The following is a 17,031-nucleotide window of genomic DNA, read 5'->3' on the forward strand; positions in this document are numbered from 1 at the left end:
CTGACAGCTCAGAGCCTGGAGCCTACTTCGGATTCTGAATCTTCCTCTCTCTCTGCCCCTCCCCCACTCTCTCTCTCTCTCTCTCTCTCAAAAGTAAACAAAACATTAAAAAAAATTAAAAACAAAAAGATTCTCTCTCTCTCCCTGCTCTTCTCCCCTGCTCACACACACACACACACACACACACTCTCTCTCTCAAAATTCAACCTACTAGAATTGGAAATGGGGATCGTGTTGAATCTAGACCAAATTAGGAAGGCCTGACATGTCAATCACATGGAACTTTCCTATCCACAAATACAGTGTCTCTCTCCATTTCTTTCTTTCTTTGTTTCGCAGCGTCAGCATACAAGTGCTACACGTACTCTGTTATCTACAACTATGTGATTTTTGGTGCTACTCTAAACTGTATTTACGAACTCTGAATCCCAGTGACTCATTGCCAGCTTGTAGAAACAACCGATTCTTGTACGCTGACTGTGTTATCATTCCACCTTGTTAAATTCATCTAGTGGTTCTAGGAGCCTTTTTGGAGATTCTTTGCAACTTCCTATGTAGACAATCAGTCTTTGTAAATAGGGTTTCATTTCTTCCTCTCATATCTGTGTGCCTTTCATTTCTTTTTACTGGCTTACCTGCACTGATGACAACTTCTCATGACACCAAACAGGAGTGGCGAGAAAGACGTTTTTGCCTTATTCCAATCCTAGAAGAGAGCCTTCAGTAGAAAGCCTTTATCTCTCTTGGAAGAAAAGATTTTTTTGTGGATACGTATTTACAAACGGATTCTGAACATTTTCACCACGATATATGTTAGCTGGAGGTTTGTGAGGACGTCTGTCATCGAAGTTCCCTTCGATTTTAGTGTGCTGAGAGTTTTGATCATAAATGGACGATGAATTTTGTGAACTGCTTTTTCTGTTCTTACGGTTTTTCTCCTTTCATCTGCTAATAACACTCTTTTTCTTTTTTTAATTTTATTTATTTTGAGAGACAGAGAGAGACAGACAGCATGTGCATGAGCAGGGGAAGGGTAGAGAGAGAGGAGACAGAATCGCAAGCAGGTTCCACACTTTCAACACAGAGCCCAATGCAGGGCTCAAACTCACGAACCGTGAGATCATGACCTGAGCCAAAACCAAGAGTTGGTCACCTACAGACTGAGCCACCCATGTGTCCCAACACTGATTTTCACATGTTGATTCAGGCTTGCATTCCTTGGATAAAGAAATCCCCACTTGGTCACGGCACACATCCCTTTTACAGACTGAAAGATTGGATTTGCTGTTACTTTGTTGAGTATTTTTGTACTCAGCACGTCCTGAAGGGGAACGGTCAGCGTTCTCATATGCATTTGGTCTTGGTGTGATTTAACGCTGGTCTCATAAAATGAGCTGGGAAGCATTGCCTCATCTTTCATTTCCAGGAAGAAACTGCATAGTATTTTTTCCTTAACTGTTCAAAAATGTTCATTAGTCAAAGCGTCTGGGCCTGAGTTTTCTGTTTTGGATGGTTGTTCAGTACAAATTCAATTTCTCTGACGCATACCTAGAACTCCAGGCTTTTCTATTTATCTTTCTTGGGTGTAGTTTACATCCTTCAAGAAATTGGTCCATTCGTTTAAGTTCTTAGCATCGATAGACCGAGAATTGTTTGCAATGTGCCCTAATGACGTAAGATTTTTTTTCTACTGTCAGGAATTATATAAAGACGAATACTGAATTTTTGCCATCCCATGAGGACCGCCGTAAAATCAGCCATGATCACAAACGAAAACTCCCTTAAAAGCTCCTCAGGAAACAAGTAATAGATAGTAGCCACACCCTTTCCTCCACCAAGAACAAGCAGGAGGCAGCCCTGGAGAGTTGGCCAAACCTGTTCTTGTGTCCCAGCAGAGCTATTTCAGGGAAGCATGGAAACACAGTCAGCCGGCAAGGTCGAACTGCCCGATGACGTAGAGGCTCTATGTGGGGGGTCCTGGCCCACCTCTCCATGACCCTCCAGCAGTCCCTTCCCCTCCCGCTGGCCCTCAGCCTCCCCGCGTACGAAACGGGAGGCTGGGAGGCTGGGATCTGTCAGCAGAGATAGACTCCCGCCACCTACTCTCTGCCAGGCACCCGCTGCCCACAGGGCCCCTGGGAGGAGCAAACCCCACTGTGGGTCACGGCTGCTACTCAGCTCCCTTCGAAGGCCAGCCTCTCTGAAGGTAAGGGTCTGACTGTTCAGTTTGCATCCTGGCGAGTGTGAAAATCACTAATACTTCTCACTGGGATTTGTTCCTTAAAAAAACAAAAACCATTGCAGGTTCTATGCTGTGCTCAGGCCACGATGCAAATGAAACCATGGTCAGGATCGAAGCTCTGGTGACTGAAGCTTTGGGGTCAAAAGGCCTGGTTCAGGGCCTGCCTCGGCCAGACTCACTCCTTCAGTGAAGAAATATTTCCTGAACACCTACTGTGTGCCAGCTCTGTCGCAGGCAGGGAGACACAGCGTTTAAAGCACAGCCAGGCTCTGCCCCACAGAGAGAGTCATGAAGTAAGTACTCCCCATTTACAACGGGATGAAAGAGGTCCCGCCTCCCGGAGCTGTGGGGAGTGCTCAGGGATGACCCGTGTATGGAGGTCACCTGCCGCCGGTGGGTGGTCGGCCAAGGGGGGCGTGCCTGGCTCAGTCTAGAGGAGAGTCGGGAGAGCAGACACTGGCAAAGCCCAGCTGAGGAGGGTCGGCCCCCCGCCCCCAGCTGGCTCCACCAGTGAGGCCGACGCGGTGTGGACTCCCACACGAGCACACAGGACAGATCCGCAAAGCAGCTGGCCGTCCCCAGCCACCGAGCCACCGACGCTGCACCAGATACAGTCTGTCCCATAACCGTAAGCAGCGGAGTGATGACCCAAAAAGCGGGACATTCTTGGGAACAGAGATCCTGCTCTGACGAACCCCAGCCAGGATGGCAACCTACTCCTACCAGCGGGAGCGAAAGGGGCCTCCCTGGCATGACCTCAGCGGTGAAGGCTGCGGCCAGGCAGGAGGAGGACAGCCACAGTGGGCTTGAGAAGCGTGGTGACTTCTAAGAAGAAATGTCATTCGTTTCCCCTCTCTGCATTCTTTTTTTTTTTTAGAGAGTGAGAGAGAGAGAGCCCACGGGCATGAGTGGGGGAGGGGCAGAGAGAGAGAGGGAGAGAGAAAGAGAGAGAGAGACAGAATCTTAAGCAGACTCCATGCTCAGCGTGGGGCCTGATGCAGGGTGTGATCTCATAACCCTGAGATCATGACCTGAGCCGAAAATCAAGAGCTGGACCCTTGGGGCACCAGGGTGGCTCAGTCCGCTGGGCATCCAACTCCGGCTCAGGTCGTGATCTCATGATCCATGGGTTTGAGGCCCACATCAGGCTCTGTGCTGACAGCTCAGAGCCTGGAGCCTGCTTCGGATTCTGTGTCTCCCTCTCTCTCTCTGCCCCTCCCCCACTTGTGCTCTGTGACTCTCTCTCTCTCAAAAATAAACAAATATTTAAAAAAAAAAAAAAGAGCTGGACGCTTAACCCACTGACCCATTCAGGCACCTCATGCATTCTTTTGACATGTGGTCAAGTTAGGGTACAAGGGAGGTGACAGCAAAGCATGTGGCCAGGGGCCCCAGATCCCTGTGTGATCCTGAGCAAGTGACTGCACCTCTCTGAGCCTCCCTTGCTCATCTATTAAATGGCACTATTAATGTCCGCTGTGGGACCATGGGAAGGATTACGTAGGAATGTATCAAGAGTGTTTATTTAGCGCAGTGCCTGATTCATAATAACGGGTTAATAACTAGCAACTACCATCATTATTATTTTTAAATGCCAGTCGATCTGGCTGTCCTCAAAGGAACAAACAAGGTTTTAGGGCCCATTCTGTGGTGGGAGCTAGAAGCTGGCAGGGCAGGTGTAAAGGAATAAGAGGCCTAAAGGTACACGCAGAAGGGGGAGTCAGCCCCTACGGAGAGGGTGGGAAAGTTCCACGCTCCACCCGGCTACCCCCAGGGTAAGTGCTGGGAAGTGCCTGACCTCCTCCTAAGACCCTCTCCTCCTAGCAGTTGCCTTGCCCTCCCCTGGACTCTCACGGCCCTCAGAAGCTAAGCGAGCGGCTGGAAGCCAGGCGGAAGGCAGCATTTCTGCCCCAGGAAAGCTCTGCACAGCAGCAAGGAGCCCTGTTGACAAATAAAGCCTGTTCTTGGCTCCACCACCCACAAAGCCAAGCCCCTTTATTCCATTTCAATATGCCTGATTCTACTGACAGTGCATTGGCAATAAATGGAATTAATCAGTCCTGGATGCCCGAGCGAGTGTAGGCAGGTGTTAGCACATTCGAGGGAACTTGGAGGGGAGCGTGAAACAGTGGCAGGGAATATAAAATGCCTTACTGCGGCGGGGACCGAGAAAGGAAAGGCCTCTACCAAAGGCAGGCATTTTATGAGCAAATAAAGCCTTTGCCTGCCTGCCACCGAGAAGCAAAGTGAAGCGACTGGAAAACTTCTACAGAATATCTTTCTGCTGCCTTGCTTCAAGATGGAAATGGCTTTAACTGTTGCTGTTTTCATGATGAGAAGAGCAATATTCGCTTCATGCAGACCCCACGCAGGATGTAAAGAACGGCAAAAGTCATCGGTGATGTCGCCACTTTCGGATCACCACACTGATGTTTCGGTACAGGTCCGTGTGGCTGTTTCTCTGCGCATATTTTCACCTGCATCTACTGCCTGCATGAGCTCCTGTCAGATAAGTGGCTTTGCAGCCTGTGTTCTCCACTTAATAACAGACCTTGGACATCCTTCCATACTGCTAACTGCAGACCTGGGGCATCACCTTTTCATGGCTGCACAGTCTTGGGTGAATTACACACCCTGTGTGAGCTGGCTCTGTTCACTCTGTCAGCATCATCTGGCACCTTCTCCTCCGCCTGGCTTTCTGCGTTCAGCCACACCGGCCTTCCTTGGCATCAGGGAACACTTCATTCCACTTCAGGGACTCAGCATTTGCTGTTCTTTCTGCCGGAAATTCTCATTTCCTCCTTCACATCACTGATTTTCTCCTCTCGTTTTGAATTTCAACAGAAATGTTTCTTTCTCCAGGAAGCCCTCCCAGATATCCAAGAGGAGAGCTGGTCTCCCCTGTCATACACCCACACGGTTCCATGGGCTTTGCCATCTTGCTGTTTACCCTGATTGTTTGATTAAACAAACAATTGGGTAATTCTGCCTCCCCACCTGGCCCCATCTTCCCACTAGAAAGAAAGCTCCTGGAGGTCAGAGACTCTGTCTTGCTCAGCTCAGAAGCCCCAGGGCGAGCCCAGTGTCTGGCACACAGGAGTCCTCAGTAGATATTTGCGGATTAAATGGAAGGAAGGGAAGGAGACGCAGAATGGACAGCCACTACCTCTATGTAATGTCCCCTCCCTGCCTTCCTTCTCCCCTTCCTTCCACATAAAAGGGGGATCTGCCAGTGGGCTACCTGTTTTGGCATCTCTCTGTGGTTGTGGTTCCTGGTGTCTGGGCAGTCTCAGGCCGGAAAAAAAGGTGCGAATCTAGGAGAAAGCCTCCCAAATCATTTAGCCTGACTATTCAACTCCTCACTGTCCAAGCACAGAGACAGGCCCAGAGAGCAGGACACCCCTACCCTCACACAGCTGGTGAGCGGCAGGTCCTAGGGCTCCTGTCCCCCCCCCCCCCACACACACACAAGGCTCTGTCAGGCCTGGGTTCAAATCCCAGCTCTGACATTAGAATGAATTGGACCCTAAACTCCATGAGTGTTCACCTCTTCAGCTGTAAGCTGGAGACAATGACACCTATCACCACCAGGAGGCGGTGGAGAGTAGCGGTTAAGAAGGTAGCGTGTGCCGCTGGGGGTGCAAACCTAGCCCCTCTTAGCTGGGTGGCCTTGGGCACGTTGCTTAACGCTGTTCCCGGATCTGCCACCTGCAAAATAGGGATGAGAATATTCCCTCCTCACACATTGTCATAAAAATCACGTAACACCGTGAAGCATCTGGCACAGTTCCTGACACGGTGACTCCTCAGTAAGTAGACAACATGATAATAAAAGCGACCATCTGTCAGTAATGAGAGAGACAGATGCAGAGACAGAGACACAGAGACAGAGAGAGAAAATGTGCTCAGTGCTCTCCGGCTGGACCCTAACACATCATCTTTCACGCTCTCTCCGCTTTCTTTTAACATGGATGTCATCAGAATGCATCCGCCACCAAGGGTGGAATCTGCTCATACATTTCCTGTCACTGAGGACACCGCTTACATCATCACACAGCATTCTCTCCAAGAGACACCAGAGGGAAACTGCGCTCAGGCCCCAGGAAGAGGAACAGCCAGGCTTCTAAAGCACAGTTGCTCTGTTTTCATCTCACAGACGTCACTGACCTGCTTCTCTCTTTGCATTGGCTGCCAGGAAGCTCTAACCAAATCTGCGTCTTGCCTCTAGCAAGTGTTCTAGAAAAGACCCTTGCTCTGTCTTCATCCCTTTCTCTCAGCCCTCATTTTTCTTCTCCCCAATTTCCTCACTCATTTATTAAAAAAAAAACAAAAACAAAAACTGTATTCCGTGCTTAGAAACTGCCATTAATCTTTTTTGAAATTTGGTGGTGGTTGCGGGGGGAGAGGAATAAATGGAATTAAAACTGCATACAAGCCAAATGCAATGCATAACGCTCGAGTGAACCACATTAGTGGAAAAACTGGTGACTCCAAATAAAGTGTGTGGTTTGTGGAAACGTACTGTACCCATGTCAGCTTCTGAGCCTTGACAAATGTACCGTGGTTGCAGGAGACGCTGACGTTAGGGGAAGCTGGATGAACGAAGGATGGGAAATCCCTTTATAACTTCTCAGTAAATCTAAAATTATTCCAAAATAACAAACTTCTTAAACAAAACGTGCGCACAGACTACTGTGAGATTGTTTCCTCTTGGGGATCCCATCAAGGTGCCATTTTTCCCTGAGAACACAGCACGGGCTCAGACCCAGGGCCTTGCAGAATCAACGAGACCCAGCCAGCACTTGTGGGGCCTCTATCACCTGCCCGACTGGCCTGGTGACGAGCACGGTTCCAGAACCAGAACCCCAACTATCGCATGGGAGTCCCAGCTTTGCCTCCCACTGGCTGTGTGACGCTCTGAGTCTCAGCTGCTGTGCCTGTAAAATGGGCTAACTGAGGAACACGTTTCCACAGGGGTGCAGTGGGTACACGGATCCACGGCATAAAGAGCCAGAGAAACAGCAGGCTGTGTCAGGCTGTCCCAGCTGCTAAAACAAAGCGCCCTAGACTGGGTGACTTACGAACGGTGGACATGTATTTCTCAGAGATCTGGGAGCCCGAAGTCTGGGGTCAGGTGCCAGCGTGGTCGGGTTCTGCTGGGGACCCTCTTCTGGCTTACAGATAGCCCACTTCTTGTGTCCTCACTTGCGGGGTCCATTTTATAAGGATACTACTCCTTTTCATGACCTTGTCACCTCTCCGAGGCCCCACCTCCTAACCCCATCATGTTGGGGGTCAGGGACTCACATATGAATGTGGGGACACAAGCATTCAGCCCATAACAGAGACACTTACTGACGTTATTATTACATTATCAGCTTTCTCTTCTCATCTTTTCAACGACCCTCAGACAGTGGTGTTCTCTATTATGCTTATCTGGGAAAAGGCAGGGAAGCACAGACACACGGAGGAACTGTCCAAGGTCACACAGCTATTAGAGCAAAAACAGCGAAGTTGGGATTCGAACCCAATCTTCCAGGCTCCAAGCCCAGAGCTCTTCCGATTAAATCCTATGTCCTAAAAGAAGCTGACAGATGCCTCCTCTCGCCCACTCCAGTCCTCCCACCACTACACGGCACGGGGCGGGGGTGTCTCTGCTGACCGCCACTCTGATCTGCCATGACCCTTCCTGACCTTTTCTTCACGTCTGCATAGAGAATCGGGTTCCCACAAGTTAGTGGGGCATTCAAGGCCCTTTGCTAGAAAGACACCATCTCATCTTGTGCTTCGTTCCCCAGCCATCTAGTTGCCCATGGTCTCAGTGACGCCTCCTCCTTCCCCAGCCCCTCTACCTCCAACCTGTCGCATTCTGCAAGGCTGGCTCAAATGCCACCCATGCCCACGGCTACTGCTCCCGTCGCTGCCGCCTTGGCTTCCCTGGCCAGCATCAGGACTTAGCCCATTCATTAGGCCATCTGTCTTCTGGGCCCAGGGTCCTCGCCTCTGCCTCACTCAGTGTCACAGCCCCCCAGTGCTCCGAGCAAGTTCTGGCAGCAAGGTGGTATAGTGCAATGGCTGGGAGCATGGGCTGTGGAACAAAGACGGCCTGGGCTCAGTCCCGCTCTGCAACGTGTCAGCCGCGTGACCTTGGGAAGTCTGTTTCACCTTCTTCTCTCCGTGTCCACCTCCCCGACTGGAAAATGTGGGTAAGAGCCACCTACCCCAAGGGGCAGCCTGAGGGTTCAATGAGACGCGTGTGAAGCCAATGAACAGCACCGGGCACACAGTTAGCGTTCTTTAAAATGAGAACAAACGATATGATTTCAATAATTGCTGGTTGCCCTGATGGAACGCCAACCGGGAGCTGCTCGGTGCAACCCTAACCCAGCTCCCGCTTTCTCCTCTCTTCCCTGTCAATGCTCCAGAACGAACCTGAAGTCAGGGCCACCGCAGCCATTGACAGTGTTTGCAAAGCAGCAGCCACGAAGAGCTCGGCTGGCCCGCTGCCCGCCACCGCGTGGGAGGCTGCACTGCTCCGAGGACAGCTAGGAAACCAGCTCGGGAGGCTGGGGGGTGGGCCCTGTTGCTTTGCTCTGAGCTGCCAACTGGAGGCATGCAGCCAGGGGGACTCCTGGCCGGGACCAGTCCTCAAGGTGGGGTGCCCACGGCCTCGCTGGAGGTCTGACCGAAATCAGCCGCACGGAGCTCCACACGTGGCTCCTTCACCCTCACCCCACGCATGCGGCCCCGGTGCCCACCCCCTCCTCTGGGAGTCGGGTCGCTCACCTTAAGTCCGCTGCTTTCTGCTTCTGAGCCCGGGTCCACGCCCGTGACATAAATGCCCAGGCCGTACTCGGCTCCCCCTCGGATGGTGAGGCCCAGGGACCGGCCGTCCCCCAGCACCAGGTTCACCTGTGGGAGGGACAGAAGATAGCATGGGAGGGCTTGGAGGTGACAGGAACTTCTAGGGGGAGGCGGGGGGGGGGGCATCGCAGGCTACAGAGGCCCTGACATACCCTGAAGGGCACACTGATTCAGGCCAGGAACATTCCAGATCCCCTGCCCCAGTTCGGCCTCCAACTTGCTGAGTGACCTTGGGGAAGTCCCTCTCCCTCCCGGGGTCACAGGTGTAAGTGCAGTGAAAGGAAGGCGTTGAAGGAGGTGACCCCTGATGCTAACATCCTAGAGAACCTCTACATTTCAGGTTTTCATGTGTGCTTCACACAGTGGGGGCCACGCACGCCCCCAGCTGCCCCGCAGCACCCCCTTCAGCCAGGGAGAGCCTGCTCTGGCCCCAGGCTCCCTCACTTCCCATCTTCCTTAGGTTCAAGGCTAAGTCCACTCTGCCACCCAAGGATCCCCTGCCTCCTCCCTGGAAGTCTCCCACCAACCACGGGTCTCCTGCCTCCCCAGGGGTCTCCTGCCCTCCCAAGGGTCTCCTGCCTCCTCAGGGGTCTCCTGCACTGCCACCCACACCAGCAGGTCACAACATTATCACCTCAGCTGCCCTTCCTTCTACAAACACAGGGAGCACCGACTGAGGGCAGGCATAGCCCATGCTGGGCCAGGGGACCAAGGGACAACCCGGACATAGTCCTGCTCCCGAAGGTCTCACCAGAGGGGCACACAGACCAGTAAACAGACCTTCACAGAACAGCGTGAGCAGAGCGTGATGGGGCGGCTCATGGGGCCACGAGTATGCAGAGAAGGTGCAAGGTCCTGACTTGGGGGCGAGGGTGGTGGTCAGGGGGCTTCCTGGAGGTGACATCTTCTTGATGAGACTGGAGGGTGAGCAGGAGTCAACCAAGCAGGGGCAGGGCAGGGGCGAGAGGGGCTTTCCAGGGTTACAGGTGAGAAGCAGGGGAGCACGCTTTGCTTAGGATAGGAGGGTGGAAGTGAGTCACTGTGGCCAAGGCAGGGTGTGCAGGGGGGATAGCTAGGGGGCTAGGAGGACAGGCAAGGGAGGCTGGGGGCCGATTCAGGTTAAATGTGCCTTGAGCATGAGAGAGGAATTTATAGAAAAGGGAAGAGGCACCAGAACAGCTGGAACTACCCCAAAAGAACAGAAAATACCCCTCAACGAGTTAAGACCCAGGGACACGTAAGGGACCCGAAAAGAACACAGTGTGACTGCCCACAGAACAGCGTGGGCACCTGTTGGCATCAGGGGAGGGCAAATGTCATGGAGTTAGGGAAGCCATCCAACCAGCTTTCAATTTCTGAAAAGTTATTCACCTAAGAATTACCAAGGGCTTTGTGCCAGTCATCTGAAGCCTTTCACGTATATTATCTCACTTAATTCTTCAACCACCCTGGGTGGAGGTGGCGAAGAGGACAGACTCAAGTCCAAACTGCCCGATGAGGCTAGAGCCGCTGTGTGACCCTGGGCAAGTTACTTAATCTCTCTGTGTGTCCTCAGCCTCCTCACCCATCAAAGGAGGGTGAAAATAGCCTTATAAAGTTACTATGGAAAGGATCAAATTAAGAGACAAACGTAAGCTAGTTTCTGGCCCGGAGTGAATGCTTGGTAAGCAGCAGCCGCTGTTGGCTCCATTTTGCACACGATAAAACCAGACAGGGGCACACAGCCACAGCGGACTCCTACAGGCTGGCAGACAGTTGTCAGGAGACAGCCCCCCAGATGGAACACTTCTACGGAGTTTGGCTCTAGGACTGCACACTCTGGGGGGTGGCCCCGGCCCCCCTCGGGCCACAGTGGCTCCCGGTTTCCTCCTCAGGCAGGAAGACCCCATTAGAAAGGACAGTGTCTGTGAGGCCCTCGGAGCTCTCAGGGGGCACCTGGGAACAGTCACCCAGAAACGTCAGAGAGATGGATGTTCCAAAAACAGCAGGCTCTGAGGACGGGCTTGGGAATAACAACCCAGCCCTTGTGATCTGCCCCCTCCTGCCCCAGTACCGCTCCATGGCTGGGAGAGCTCTCAGGTGACGTGGGTTCACGGCCCGCTCTGTCTGCTCTCACATGCAGGACTGTGCGTCTAGGAGGTGACAGTGTGCTGGGTACGGGGGCAGGCTCCGGACCACTCAAGCCTAATCCCGGCAGTGACGCTTGCTAGGTGTTTGTCACTCCACACAAGTGACTTCACCTCTCTGAGCCTCAGCTCTCTCATCTACAAAACTGCCTCCAGCAGCCGCACCCGTGTCACTTGGATTCTTGCTGGGGACGCGTGGGTCCACAAACCTGGAGCATTCAGACTCGTGCCTGGCACCGCAGAGGCAGTCAGGCAACCCTGGCTGTTGTTCTTACCTCCAGAGTGGCCCACTCCGTCCGGCAAGCCGTGGGGCTAGCTGGCACAGCCGTGCCCCGGGAGGAACGCAGAGGCGCCCTCCCAGAGGTGACGGGTGGGCTGCAGCCGAGGCTGGGACGGGCTCCCCTGTGTGCACTCGCTCACCCAGCCCCAAGTCTGAGCCAGGCCTCGCCATGGGCGCGGGACCACAGGACAAGCTCACCGGGTCCCCGTCCGCAGGTGCTGGGAGTGCTGGCTGCTGGTGGCTCACAGCTGAGCCCCTGCCAGGAACGGCCTCCCCCTGGAGCAGCTTCTGTGCGGGGACCAGGAGAAGGGGGCAGGCGAAAGAGTCAGAGCCCAGCCTCCCTTCGCGACAAAGCCAGCGCAGCCCCAGTGCTCCCGCGGGACCGGCCGAAGCGTCAGCCCAGCACTGTCGCCAGCATCAGTCGAGCCCAGGGCAGGGGACTGCTGCTGTGATAAACGACCACACACTTAGTGGCCTGGAACAGCACAGATTCATTATCCTAGAAGCTCTGGAGGTCAGAAGTCTAAAGTGAGTCGACAGGACTGCATTCCTTCTAGAGGTTCTTAGGGAGAACCCATTTCCTTGACTTCTCCAGCCTCCAGAGACCACCTGCCTTCTTGGGCTCATGGCCCCTTCCTCCATCTTCAAAGCCAGCAGGGTAGAACCTTCCCACCTCTCTCTGCTCCTGGCGGGACGCCACCTTTTCTCTGACTCTGACTCTCCTGCTTGTTCTGAGGGTCCTCGTGACTGCACTGTGCCCGCCCAGGGAACACAGGAGAGTCTACCCTGTCACGAGAGCCTTAACTTCATCACATCTGCATGTGATGGACATGGAAGGTGACGTCTTCCTAGGCTCCAGGGAAGAGGCAGTGGGCATCTCGGGTCATCATTCTGTGTACCACAGGCACACATCTAGAAACCTCATCAGGGATATCTCGGTCTCAGAGTCCATTCTGGGAAGCCTGACCTCAGGCAGAGTGTCTCAGAAATATGACCCCTGAGCCCCGAAGGCCTTAGAGGGTCATTCTGGGAAAGGGGACGTATTCTGGGGGCAGGAGGCAGGCATGTGTCAAAAGCTCAGAATCTGGACAGAGCCGGGCCCCCCAGGAGTCCCGCAGGGTTGCTTGGCTGAAGCATTGCAGGGAAGGAAGGAAAGGGACAGCAGTAGCCAGTGGGGGACCATGATCCAGGCCGAGAAGCCTGGCCTTTAGACCAGGAGAGAGATGGGCTCAGACTCATTCCGGTTTTAGGAAGACTACTGGCCCGCAGAGGGGGCCACTTCCTGGAGATCCTTCAGGAGAGGGTGTGCACCTTGAGACAGCGGTGGAGTGGGAGAGGCAGGGGGCTCAGACCTGGGGGAGGCCAGTGAGACAGGCTGGGCACAGAGTGGGCAGTTCTCATCCGGACCCCCTACCCTGCCCGCAGAGTGACCCCTTCCTCTGTGCTCTGACTGCAGGGCCTGGGGTCTCCACACCAAGGCTCCAGCCCAGCTCATGCGGTGGCCTGCAGTCCGTAGCTCCCCTCCCCAACCCGGGCTCTCCAGCTCCGAGACCTGAAGATTCTGGGAGGAGAGAGTCAAGAGGAGCCCCGTGACACCCAGACAGCAACGGTTGTCTGCGGCTGCCCCCTCTGCACGCTGAGGATGAAAACAAACCTCCTTGCCTCTCTGCCACCTCCCCATAAATCCTTCTTCACGTGGGAATAAAACGGAGTCTTTATCACAGAACTGTAATAACAGTCCTATCAACCACAGGGTAATCTGCCTCAATCACTTGCTAGAATTCAACCAGCATTTGAGAGAGGGAAAATAATCACTTATGGGAAAGGACACTGAGCTGTGAGAAGCAGCCCAGCACAGTGAAAAGCGTGCATTCATTCCCACTGACGAGATGAATAATAACTCATGAAATTAATCGGTCACTTAGTGTATGGTGTTATTTCCTAAATCCAGGCACTGGATGCATTATCCCATTTAATCCTCTCTCTTCCTCTGTGCTTTCCCCCATTTTCCTGATGAGGAAACTGAGGCTGGAGAGGTAAAATGATGTGGCCAAGGCCACACGGTCGGCAGCTGGCCCACCCAGGCATTTAACCAGCAGGCCACGCTGCCTTCCACAGGCCTGAATTCAAATCCTGATTTTGCCCTTTACTCCAGGGAAACTGTGGGGCAAGGCCCAATTCTTCTGTGATTTTCAGTTTCCCCATCAGTAAATTGAGACTTGTACAATCTACCTGGAGCATTGCTCCCCTCCTTGCCCTTGAACCCCGGCCCTACCCAGAAAGGAACAGAGCAGCGCCGAGAGATGAAGTCAGTCCAGGCCAACCTGGTTCCTCTCTTTCAGGGACATGGGTAGTCTGGGCCACTTCTGGCCAACGGACACGATGAAGGACGTCTGCTGGTGGATGCTGGGAGCAATTCTTCCCCCAGAGAAAAGAGAGGCATAGGCACAGGAAGAGAAGGGCCTTCTGCCTGCCCGCCCCACTTCCACTCTGCTTTGGAAACAGCCGTGAGAGGATGTGATGGCAGGAGCAGCAGCTGCCATTCTGCAGCTGTGAAGCAACGAGCCTGAGACAAAAGCCAGCCAGAAGAAGGACAGACTCACCAGCAAACCACACCTGGAGCCACTGAGCCCTACACCTGAGGCATCCCATAGCCTGGACATTCGGCCCAGACAACCACTCCTTCATGGACTTCAGATCTTACGTCATCTCCTCAGTGAGGCCTTCCCTGCCCCTCTCTAGAATCACCCCACTCATCAGTGTCCCCCATGCCCTTTTCTTGCTTATCCCATTTACTATACACTACACATCACTTATTTTAACACACACACACGAACATAATAAGCTTTGGAAGGAGGTCGTCCTTGGCTGCCGACTGCTGTATTCCCAATACTCAAAACGGTTTTTGGCCCACTGTAGGTATTCAATAAACGTTTCAGGATGAGGAGATATGAGAGGTCGCCTGCGCCTCGCTGGCATTCGATAAACGATGGTGGTTACTGGAATTAATGACCATGCTTCAGGCACTGCTGTGCTCTACGCTTACGCACACGATTACTGATCCCTGAACAGTCCCTCGTGCCTGCCGGGACTGTCCCCAATCTTGTGGACAGGGAGGCTTCGGTGACCAACCCAAGGTGAAGTGACTTGTCTAAGGTCACACCATCAGGAAGTTCAGAAACCAGGCTTCAACCCCAGGCCCAAAGGCCCTGCTCACCCTGCACCAGGTTAGGTCCCGGCCTGAGTCAAGGGGCAGATTGCGTCCTGTCTCTGTGGCTGCTGAAGTGAGTCTGGAGAGCTGCTACCTGGTCTGATGGCTCGGCACGGCGTGGCGGCCGAGGGATGAAGAAGGCACCACAGTGGAACGGGACTTGCCCATTTGCTCAGGGGCAAACGACCCGGGAGGGTGACACTTGAACCTTACCATTGGCTGCTTCTGCCCCCATCATTCCCTGAATGAATCCCAGGTGCTGACCAAGACTGCTGGTGCGGGGAGCAGCCGGAGGGGGCCTCGGCTAAGGCCGTGTGCAGGCCAGCCCTGAAGAGGTGGAGCCAGAGGACAGCAGAGGACAGCAGCGGAGGCAGGGGAACTCTTCCCCGTCAGGCACCAGGAGGTGCCCGCCAGGACACGACTCAGGATCTGAGGACAACGCGGCCCCACCCTTCGCAGGCTGTGTGACCTGCAGCAACGCATTTCAGCCTTTCTGCACCTCCATTCTTCCATCTGGAAAATGGGAATATTGGTACCAGCTGCAAAGACAGATTTAGCTTAAGAGTCAAATGATTTGGGGCACCTGGGTGGCTCAGCTGGTTAAGCATCCAACTCTTTTCTTTTTTTTTAACTTTATTTATTTTTGAGAGAGAGAGAGAGAGAGAACATGAGCAGAGAGGGGCAGAGAGAGAGGGAGACACAGAATCCGAAGCAGGCTCCAGGCTCGGAGCTGTCAGCACAGAGCCCGACGCGGGGCGTGAACTCACAAGCCGTGAGATCATGACCTGAGCCGAGGTCGGACACTGACTGAGCCACCCAGGCTCCCCAAGCGTCCGACTCTTGATCTCAGCTCAGATCATGATCTTGCAGTTCATGAGTTCAAACCCCTCATCGGGCTCTGTGCTGAGGGTGCAGTGTCTGCTTGGGATTCTGTCTCTCTTTCTTTCTGCCCCTCGCCTTCTTGTGTTCTCTCTCTGTAAAAGAGGCAGATGATTCTACGAAACCTCATCGAAATCGGAAAATGCCAGTGCGGAGGAAAACCGCTGGGATATTGGGGTTCCCCCGCGCTGGTTCTGATGTCCATCACCCAACTGATAACCCTTGTCCAAGAAAAGGTGGTGACAGAACGTACATGTGGCCTGTGGAAACAGCAGAAGCAGGAGAAAGAGCCTTCCTCTGAAAGCCCTGCTCCTGTTTCCGCGGGGTGTTTCCGCATGTGGCCTCCCGGAGCGACTGCCCCTTCAAACTGAGAACCCAAGAACAGTTCGTTGTGCCCTGAAGCTCAGACTCAAGGGCAGGTAGGTGGGGGGACACCTGCCTCAGAGCAGGACCTGGGAACACTGTGCTCATCCGCTGTGCCCCAGAGACGGCTGGTAACCCACCCCGCTCCCGCTTCCTCTCTCCTGCCACATCCCAGCCCCGTGAGCACTCTCAAGCCGTCCTCCGCTTCAAGCCGTTTGAAGGAATGAGCTCATCCCCTGCGTCCAACTCATAAACGATCCCACTGTGAACATCCACACACAGAGAAGGCCATCGGAGCACCGGAAGCTTCCCCCAAGGTTTATTTTCCCCCTTGGAAGTTCATCTTGACTAAAACTGGAAACGTCACTTTTGGCTCCAGGGGCTCCTTATGTTTTCTTTTTACTTCGACCAGTCCCACCCCCTACTTTGAAGATGAGCTTAGCATCCCCTTTCCTTTGCGATCTCATAACGGTCCTAGCACACATGGGATCACTTTGACCATCCCTCCCCTGCTGCCTGCAGAAAAATGTCCCCTAGGGTGCACAGGCTATCCTAGTCTGTCATCCCAGCCCTGCTGTTCCCCAAGCATAACTCACACAGGACACCAGTGGTGGGGAGGGGGTCCCAAGACCCATCTTTTTCTCTCTGCCCTCCTTCCCACTGTCACACCCTTCCCTCTGCCTGGACCACTGTTCCTTCCACTGCTATGTAGCCAAACTTCAAACGTTACCTCCTCCAGGAAGCCTTCCCAAATCTCTGGCTGGCAGGATCTCCCTCCTCTGCACACCACAGCAGTCTCCCTATCCCTTTTACAGAGCATATCCCATGAGACCTTGGGCAATGTGCCACTGAGGCACCTCAGCTTGCCTCCTCTGGGCTGCTCACACTGGGGACATGGCACAGGGCAACATTAGGACAGAGGGCTTGGAAAGAGACAGATCTGGCCCTGCCCCTGAACACCAACCACTCCCAGCTGTGCGATGTTGGGCACGTCATTGCTCTGCTGAGGCACAAAGGTCCACCATGAAGAAGACTGCTCAGGAAAAAAAACTCCTACCACCTCACA

General features: G+C 53.7%; 1 protein-coding gene across 1 annotated transcript in view; it reads right to left on the reverse strand.

The window, feature by feature from the left end:
- The window catches only part of WHRN (whirlin), a 96,516-nt gene that overhangs the window by 48,265 nt on the left and 31,220 nt on the right, over positions 1-17,031 (reverse strand). Inside the window, 1 exon segment of the mRNA XM_045469485.1 lies at positions 9,029-9,154. Within this exon segment, the coding sequence (XP_045325441.1) occupies positions 9,029-9,154 (126 nt within the window).

This window comes from Leopardus geoffroyi, chromosome D4 (assembly GCF_018350155.1).
Source record: "Leopardus geoffroyi isolate Oge1 chromosome D4, O.geoffroyi_Oge1_pat1.0, whole genome shotgun sequence".
NCBI lineage: Eukaryota > Metazoa > Chordata > Mammalia > Carnivora > Felidae > Leopardus > Leopardus geoffroyi.